This window comes from Nicotiana attenuata, unplaced genomic scaffold, assembly GCF_001879085.1.
Source record: "Nicotiana attenuata strain UT unplaced genomic scaffold, NIATTr2, whole genome shotgun sequence".
Taxonomy (NCBI): Eukaryota; Viridiplantae; Streptophyta; class Magnoliopsida; order Solanales; family Solanaceae; genus Nicotiana; species Nicotiana attenuata.
In genome coordinates, this window is record NW_017675377.1 from 59,473 (window position 1) to 68,783 (window position 9,311).

General features: G+C 40.3%; 1 protein-coding gene across 2 annotated transcripts in view; it reads left to right on the forward strand.

Annotated features, from left to right (window-relative positions):
• LOC109220009 (exocyst complex component SEC10-like) overlaps positions 1-8,712 on the forward strand; it is a 27,378-nt gene extending 18,666 nt beyond the window's left edge. For both annotated transcript variants that reach the window (XM_019384469.1, XM_019384470.1), the window contains exons 10-13: positions 7,709-7,874; positions 7,959-8,035; positions 8,361-8,459; positions 8,559-8,712. In XM_019384469.1, coding sequence (XP_019240014.1) covers positions 7,709-7,874; positions 7,959-8,035; positions 8,361-8,459; positions 8,559-8,711 — 495 coding nt within the window. In that variant the 3' untranslated portion in view covers position 8,712. The remainder of the gene's footprint in view (positions 1-7,708; positions 7,875-7,958; positions 8,036-8,360; positions 8,460-8,558) is intronic.
• The last annotated feature ends 599 nt before the right edge of the window (positions 8,713-9,311 follow it).

Below are 9,311 nucleotides of genomic sequence, written 5' to 3' on the forward strand. Positions count from 1 at the left end.
GTGATAATGCCCTAGAGTATTTGCTTCCCCATTGCAGCAGTTTATGAACTCCCATGGGATTATTCATCAAACATCTTGTCCGTACACATCCCAACAAAATGGGGTAGCTGAAAGAAAGAATAGACATCTTATTGAAATTGCTCGTACCCTACTCATACAATCTCATGTTCCGCTGCGTTTTTGGGGGGATGCAGTTCTTACATCTTGTTATCTTATTAATTGTATGCCATCTTCAACTATCCAAAATCAAGTTCCATTCTCTGTCCTGTTTCCCCACTTACCTTTGTTCTCTCTTCCACCCCGTGTCTTTGGGAGTACGTGCTTTGTTCATGACCTTACTCCAGGAAAAGATAAGTTAGCTCCTCGTGCTCTTAAGTGCATATTTCTGGGTTACTCAAGAACGCAAAAGGGATATCGATGTTATTCTCCTGACCTTCAGCGATTTCTTATGTCTGCTGATGTTACCTTCTTTGAAACCCAATCATACGTCACAGGTCCAGTTAATCACTTAGATATTTCTGAGGTGCTACCCGTTCCTTCTTTTGGAGATTCAGTCCCTTATCTCCTATTCATCTTCCTCCATAGCTCCACCACCTATAGCTCCAGCATCACCACCGAGTCCAGTGCCACCACCTAGTCCAATTCCACCAACTATAGCTCCGGTGCCACCACCTAGTCCAGTTCCACCAACCATAGCTCTAGTGCCACCACCTAGTCCAGCTCAACCTTCTACAACTCCACCACTCCTGACTTATCATCGTCGTCCGCCCCCAGCATCAGGCCCAGCTGATTCACGTCCTGCACCTGACCCTGCTAATACTGCGGACTTGTCTCCTCTCAATCAACCGATTGCACTACGAAAAGGTATACGGTCCACACTTAATCCTAATCCTCATTATATCGGTTTAAGTTACCATCGTCTCTCATCATCCCATTGTGCATTTGAGTCATCTTTGTCCTCTGTTTCCATCCCTAAGCTACAGGTGAAGCACTGTTTCATCCCGGATGGCGACAGGCTATGATTGACGAGATGTCTGCTTTACATACGAGTGGTACTTGGGAGCATGTTGCTCTTCCTTCGGGTAAATCGACTGTTGGTTGTCGTTGGGTGTATGCAGTCAAAGTTGGTCCAGATGGCCAGGTTGATCGACTTAAGGCTCGTCTTGTTGCCAAAGGATATACTCAGATATTTGGACTCGATTACAGTGATACTTTCTCTCCCATGGTTAAAATTGCATCAGTCCGCCTTTTTATCCATGGATGCTGTTCACCATTGGCCTCTCTATCAGTTGGACATTAAGAATGCTTTTCTTCACGGTGACCTTGAGGATGAGGTTTATATGGAGCAACCACCTGGTTTTGTTGCTCAGGGGGAGTCTAGTGGCCTTGTATGTCGGTTGCGCCGGTTCCTCTATGGTCTAAAGCAGTCTCCTCGAGCCTGGTTTGGTAAGTTCAGCACAGTTATTCAGGAGTTTGGCATGACTCGTAGTGAAGCTGATCACTCTGTATTTTCTCGACATTCTGCTTCAAATCTCTGTATTTATCTGGTCGTTTATGACGATATTGTTATTACCGGCAATGATCAGGACGGTATTAGTAAGTTGAAACAACATCTCTTTCAGCACTTTCAGACTAAGGATCTGGGTAGATTAAAGTATTTTCTGGGTATTGAGGTCGCTCAGTCTAGCTCAGGTATTGTGATCTCACAACGGAAGTATGCCTTAGATATTCTTGAGGAGACAAGAATGACTGGTTGTAGACATGTTGACACTCCGATGGATCCGAATTCTAAACTTCTGCCAGGACAGGGGGAGCCTCGTAGCGATCCTGCAAGATATAGGTGATTGGTTGGTAAATTAAATTACCTCACAGTGACTAGACCTGACATTTCCTTTTCTGTGAGTGTTGTGAGTCAATTTATGGATTCTCCCTGTGATAGTCATTGGGATGCAGTTGTCCGCATTCTTCGGTATATAACATCAGCTCCAAGCAAAGGCTTATTGTTTGAGGATCGAGGCCATGAGCAGATCGTTGGATACTCAGATGCTGATTGGGCAGGATCACCTTCTGATAGACGTTCTACGTCTGGATATTGTGTCTTAGTAGGAGGAAATTTGGTGTCTTGGAAGAGCAAGAAACAGAATGTGGTTGCTCGGTCTAGTGCAGAAGCAGAATATCGCTATGGCCACATGTGAGCTAATTTGGATCAAACAGTTGCTCAAGGAGTTGAAATTTGGTGAGATTAGTCAGATGGGACTTGTGTGTGATAATCAAGCTGCTCTTCATATTGCGTCAAATCCAGTGTTCCATGAGAGAACTAAACACATCGAGATTGACTGTCACTTTGTTAGAGAAAAGATACTCTCGGGAGATATTGCTATAAAATTTGTGAAGTCGAATGATCAGCTTGCTGATATTTTTACCAAGTCCCTCACTGGTCCTCGTATTAGTTATATATGTAACAAGCTCAGTACATATGATTTATATGCACCAGCTTGAGGGGAAATGTTAGTTTCATTGTATAAATAGTAGTAAATAACCCTAATCCCATATGTATTAGGAGTAGGACATGTATTGTATATATAGGGCTAATTGTAGCGTTGTCAATTAATTAATCAATAATATATTTTCTCCCGTGCTTTCTCACATAAATATCGCTCTTTACGGTTGCACGAGGCCATCCTTTATAAATAGGATTATAAACTTTTCTAATATAATGCACAAAGTGAGGGTTAGAAGGAAAACTATAGGGTAAGCACATAACAGTAACCATTTTTGCCAATTCTTCACGATCTTTATTTGGATCGTAATATAAAATGCCACCGGTAACAGTGTTAATTCCCGGTTGAACTAGATTTGACCTGGTACTAGGGTTAACCTCAGTACCTACACTTCTCCCCTCTTGCAGCTTTCATTTGAAGATATCTAGCTTTATCTCTAGGGTGTTTCTTTATGTGTCTGGTTAAACTACCCGTACCGCTACGGTCTCCAGTATATTTATGAGCCATCAAAGACCCACAAGTTTTACACTTAGCCTTATTTTGTTCTCTTAGTTGAGTAAAAAAGTGCCAAACAAGAGATGTTTCGGGGCGTTTAGAAGGTTGTCTATTAAAAATAGGGGTTACTACAGGAGGGTCAGGCGGGGCATCATTTGGATTATTATCAGTTGGGTTAACAACAGGACTAGTAGGTGTATCATCTAAATCCGGCTGCGTTTCATCTAAATCATCATTTTTCTCATTATTTTCATCAATAGTTTCATTAGGATAAAGAGCAGTCATATATTTATCATTTAATTGTTGACCTGGTGCAACATCATGGCAAAATTGACTATCGGTAATTGAAAACAAGGGTTATCACTATCAAGAATAATAGGTGGAGGAGGACGGGTAACAGGTCTGGGTCGGGAGCCGTGGGAGGAGTAGTAGCTTGGCGACTAGATTCACCAATTTTAGATTTTCCCTTACCACCAAACATTTTTTTCAAAGAAAAGGCCATATTAATTATAATTATACAAACTAAAACAAACAAAACTATAATATTAAAACTTAAGAGTTGGAACGAGTTTACCGAATTGACGAACAACTTCTTGAAAATTGTATATCGTTGAAGACTTGAAGACTTGAATACTTCAATTCACCAACTTCACAATTTTTCACAAATTGCAATAATAAAATAAGCAATTATAGAAGAAAATTAGAGAGGGATTGATGATTTTGTGAGTAAAAATGAAAGAATGAGGGGGTATTTATAGTTGAGAATAGGGAAAATGTGTAATTATAAAAAGTTTGGGGTTAAAACAAAGTTTGGAGGCCAAATGGCTATTTTTTAAAAAGCCAAACGGCTAAATTGGCAGGCCAACGGCTAGTTTTTAAACTTCTAACCGTTGGCCAATTTTTAAATTTTTTTTTTTGAAAAATAGCTGTTGGGCCCGTTTGAACCGTCCCAGGCCCGCCAGCCGGTCCCGGGCTAAACGGTCCCGGGCTCGTGGTCTCAACCTAGCGGGCCGGCCCACAGTGGGCTTTTAGGACCGTTTGGGACCGGACCGTTTGAACAGGCCCGTGGGCTCGCGGGCTCGGTGCGGTCCCGGCCCACAATACACCTTTACTAATGGAAGATCAACCAAGTCCATGTCTTCAATGAAGTTAGAAAACTCAGTCATAGATTTGGTTATTCTGCTACCATTCCTCTCCTCAGAAGGAAATCTGATTGTGTTGAAATCACCAGCAACTACCCAAGGTCCTGTGAACAGACCTCTAGTACCCCCTATTTCCCACCACACTTTCCTTCTTTCTCTGATGCAATTAGGAGCATAAACTCCTGTAACAATTAAAGTCCTGAAAAAGTGACTCGAATTTGCAAGTCAGTGAATAAGCACCCGTGGTTACTACCTCCCCTTTCCAAACCTTACTATCCCATAAAATTAAAATACCACCTCTAGTGCCACTGGCCTCCAATTGCCCATGTTTAATACCCTTGGCCCCCCCAAATTTCTTTGACAATTCCTTCTATATCCTCTTCAATTTTCGTTTCTTGAAAACAGAATACATTAGCTTTCCAGTTGAGTATCAAGCTTCTAATCACCCTTCTCTTTTTCCTGCGATTCAGCCCCCTCACGTTCCATGAAATGATTGTCACATTCATTGATCGATTAATGAGATTTCTTTCTCCCTGTTCCTTGCCCCAGAACTTTTGAACTTCATGTCGAAAATCAGTAACTCCTGGCTTGCCTTTCTTTTTGGGACTCACCGTGTTTACTGGTTCTCTCTCTTGCCTCTTTGCTTGCCTGCATCTATCGATCTTCTTGAATAAAGCCAAGGCATCTTCTTCACATCCCTGGAAATCAATCCCAAATTGTTTGCTGAGTTTAATTACATTCTGATGAACCCATAAGGTTGCTTCCATCTCCCCCTCTAACTCGTCACTTTGCGGTTGCATCCAGTGTTTTAAAAGGCGCGGGCGTAAGGCGAGGCATTTTGCATATGCCTCAGCGGGGCGTAAGCCCCATGGGTATTTAATTTTGTAATATTTTATAAAATAATATAATTATAAAAAATATTATTAAATAGGTAAAATTGCATAAAATTTTTAATAAAAACTATAAATAAGTGATATATATATATATATATATATATATATATATATATATATATATATATTATATAGAAGTTCCAAATAAAGTGAAATTATATAAGTGAAATTACATATAAATCCCAAATAATTATATATAAGTGAAATCCCATATTATCTAATGAAATTATAAATCCCAAATAAATAAATGAAATTATATATGAATCTAATCAATACATATAAAAGCACGCATACATATAACCCCATATTATATTTTGAAAGAGAGCAAGAGAAACACTGAACTTAAAAAACTAATTACTTACATATTTACAAACTAACAGTGAAATATAAAAAGAGAGGAAAGTAATGAGTTCAAAATAATAATGTTTTTACATGGAGGAAGGAACAAACCTGTTGAATTTGACTTACGGAGAAGAATGAAGTTTTCTGTTGCAAAAAAAATAAAAAAATAAATCATTGCTCTTGGTAGAGGCAGACTAGTGGAAAGACTTCTAATTTAGGGCTTTTAGCAATATTAAAAAGTTTACTTTTAAATTTAACGTTTTTAATTCCTTTTTAAAAAGATGTCTCTTGGGCTTACGCCTCAACCGAAAACCTCGCCTCAACCAAAAAACTCGCCCGGGCGTACGCCTTGAACTTCTTGGCGTACGCCTTACAGGACTTTCGCCCCCCACCATCGCCTCGGGGCGTTTTTGGTACGCCTCGTCCCAGGGCTCGCCCCAGGAACGCCTTTTAAAACACTGGTTGCATCTTCAGAGGTTCAACATCCTCAATTGCCCAGATTTCAGGTTCAATTTGCACTGCCACTTGCATGTCGCTACTGCCTCCCACCCCGTCAAATAAAATTCCTTCGCCCTCAATATTAGTCATGGCATCTTCGTAATTATCTCCATCTTCATGATGTGTCTGTTGCTCAGTCTCCTGTGTGATTGAGAGAGGAAGAACTTTTTCATCGATCTTTTTTGCTTCTGAAGAAAGAGCACCATTGTGAGGGGAGAGAGAAATTGCCTCAATTTCATCGAATAGAGGGTCTGTTAAATTCCATTGAGATGAAGTAGATTGGGCCGAAAAAAGAAATTGGGCCTCTTCATTAAAAAAGGAGCCGAGGGTCCTCTTCTGAATAGTGGGTTTAGATAGATGTGAGGACTTTTGGGCCCAATCAGCTGGCACATCCACCTTATCAGATTTTGAAAATGGCACATTAATAGATGCACCCACGTGACCTACCCTGTCATTAAAGCCCCTATATGCCTTTTGTACTTCTTGATAGGGTGTTAATGTCAATTGGTCATTACACAGACTTCTTCTAACGACGTCTTCCTCTCCAGTAGCCACCCTCGTCGGAGATTCACACCAGATCGGAATAGTGAATTCTATTCCTTTGTCAACAATCACCACATCCTTCGGTACTTTCTCCCCATCACCTCTAATTTTAATCATTGCCCATTTGAGATGATTCCTTAAGGAAGTTTCTTCCTCGGTTTCTAGCCATCTTCCACAGAGGTCTCCGATGGCTTTGAAGATTTGCTCGGTCCAGAAGTGCATTGGGAGACCCGTGGCTCTAATCCAAGTCCAATCCCTTTTTTGGTTAGTTGAACAGCAGCCGACTGTCGGCGACCACCATTCCAACCGTATTTTTGCTCGCTTCCACCTCCATTCCCCTTTGAGGATGTGTTCTGCCATGTATTTGTTGGGGAATTGAAAGAGAAAATTGTGCCCGCCATCTCGTATACATCAATACCAAAAGCTTTCTTCCAAGTGTTCACTGACCATCGCCGGATGTCGGCAAGAGTTGGTTTTTCATCCAAGCTTTTGTCAAAACTTCCAAGAATGCACCTGCTTAGCAGTCCCTCATCTGTGTTAACCTCACTCTCGGAGATTAATATTCTATTGCTGGGGCCGTGTGTGACTTGAACTTCATCGCACTCCCTTGACTGCCATTTGCTGACTTTGACAGAGGAAGCATATGGAATTTTGGGGTCTGCCATCTTGGGACCATTTGTAATAAATGGCCTTTTGCTAGCATTAATGAAGTTCTTGATTTTGAATGCTATTTCATTCCATCCCGCATTAAATGTAACTTCTGGAATAATGGTCACTGTTCTGTTGACATCTTGGACAGTAACAATGCTAATAAATCTTCCAAACTTGTTGAATTTTCTGGAGCTATAAAACGCAGAGTATTGCTCCTTTAGTTGCCATTTTCTAATGAACGTACCAGGATCTTTTGAGGCTTCTTGAAAGACAAAGCATAACCATTCCATAGTTTTCCTGCTGAAGGTTGATCTACGCATGAGGTTACGGCTCCTTTCCACCCATTCGAACCATGTTTCTGCTCTTGATTTAAGCTTAGTAATGTCATAAGATTTGAGCCCGGCTGTAAAATAAATCCTGTTATCACCCATAATGAACTAAAAAGTTTTTAAGATTAATCATTGGAGGATGATTAAAATTAAAGACTCTAAAAAAAGACGTCGGAAAGGCTAGATTACGCCGGAAAAGAGATGTTCTTTACTACCTCGAAAGATGTGCCAGAGAGCATTTGGCACTCTGGTCCTCTCGATAGCTGTTAAAACAGAATAATTTCAGCTTTTGACGTGTTACTTTTGGAAAGCAGTTTAATAGGGGTACCAGTGCTATGCAACACTATGTGGGATTATGTCCAATGTTCGATGTCGAGGTCATGAATGCAGATGCTGAATTGGTTCTTGGAGATCAGGGTGCCCAGTCCAGCCCTAGCAATGTCGCGCGTGGTCTTTCTTCAATTTATAAAGAGATTACAGGTTATCAATGACAAATTGATCCGAAAATCTAACAGTGGTTCTCTTTTTAGTACATGCCTCCTGACGCCTTGGATTTACTTTCAGAGACTGTGCGGAAAGAAGCAGCCACTATTGCAGCCGTTTTTCCTTCCCCAAACGATGTAATGTCAATACTGGTTCAGGTATGGGTGGGTTACTACTGGCGTTGTGCTTGAGGTAGATTAGTTCTAGAATTATCTTCCTCTGGTGCGATGATGTTTCCAGTATATCAGAGTGATTTTGCTAGTTTTTGACTTGTTATATGACCAACATGCTTTCCGATGAATATTCATTGATTTTTCTGTAACGTTGCTCCCTATTTAATTTGAGCTTCCTCCACGTCATCTGCTATTCTGTATCGGTTCTGGTTGCCATTCAAGTAAAATGATTGCCTAAATGCGTTACTGCAAAAAATGTATTGTGATCTGTGAATTGTGATTTAGTGACTAATCTGTGGTGGTTGTTCAGCGTGTCTTGGAGGACCGTGTTCCAAAGCTTCTTGAGAAACTTTTACTGAAGCCGTCTCTTGTCAGTCCACCTCCCATGGAAGAAGGTGGACTTATATTAGTGAGTAACATGACAAGAGATTTTCTTCTAAGGTGCTGATTGACAGGGAAACAAGGACCCACTAATTGATCCTTTTGCTGTTCATTTTTGTGCATTCAGTATCTCAGATTGCTAGCCGTGGCATATGAGAAGACACAGGAGCTTGCAAGACATTTACGTGGTGTAGGGTGTGGCGACTTGGATGTTGAAGGTAGAAATGCCTTCCATCTTCTCAACTTCGCAAACATCTTTTTTAACTTTTTTATTGTGTGAATGTGCCGGAACCTCCAAGTGAAGAATACAAAGACCGGTACACCATACGTAACTACTTTTCATTTGGATTACATATTGCTTCAAATTGATATATTGAGGATGTACTTTTATGGAGACATGTATAAGCCAAAAAATTATAAGTATTCTTTAATGGAGACATGTATAAGCCAAAATTTTTAAAGTGCCATGACACTGAAATCACTTTGTTAACTAGCATTTTGAAATAATAAGGGCTGTGACAAATCTCTTAAGCCCTACACAATAAGGTATTGGTGTTGGATGTAAAACAGAAGATTTACCTCAATTCCGTTGCAGAACATTCATTTCCTCGTTAAGAGGAGGTGAAAAGACACCGAAGATAGCAGAAAATACAATATAAAAATGGCAGAAGGATAAGCAGTTTTTCAATTTGATCCACTAGGCTGGGAAGAAAGAACAACCCCCCCCCCCTTCTGGAATAAAGGAAGAGGATCAATTAATTGAATTGGAGGTAGATAGTTGTTCTTTCTTTTAATAATTTTTTCCTTTCATTCCAAGTATTATCTGTTTTCTCTAGCTATTGATAGTTGGAAAATAAAGAAAAGTGAAAAGATATATTGA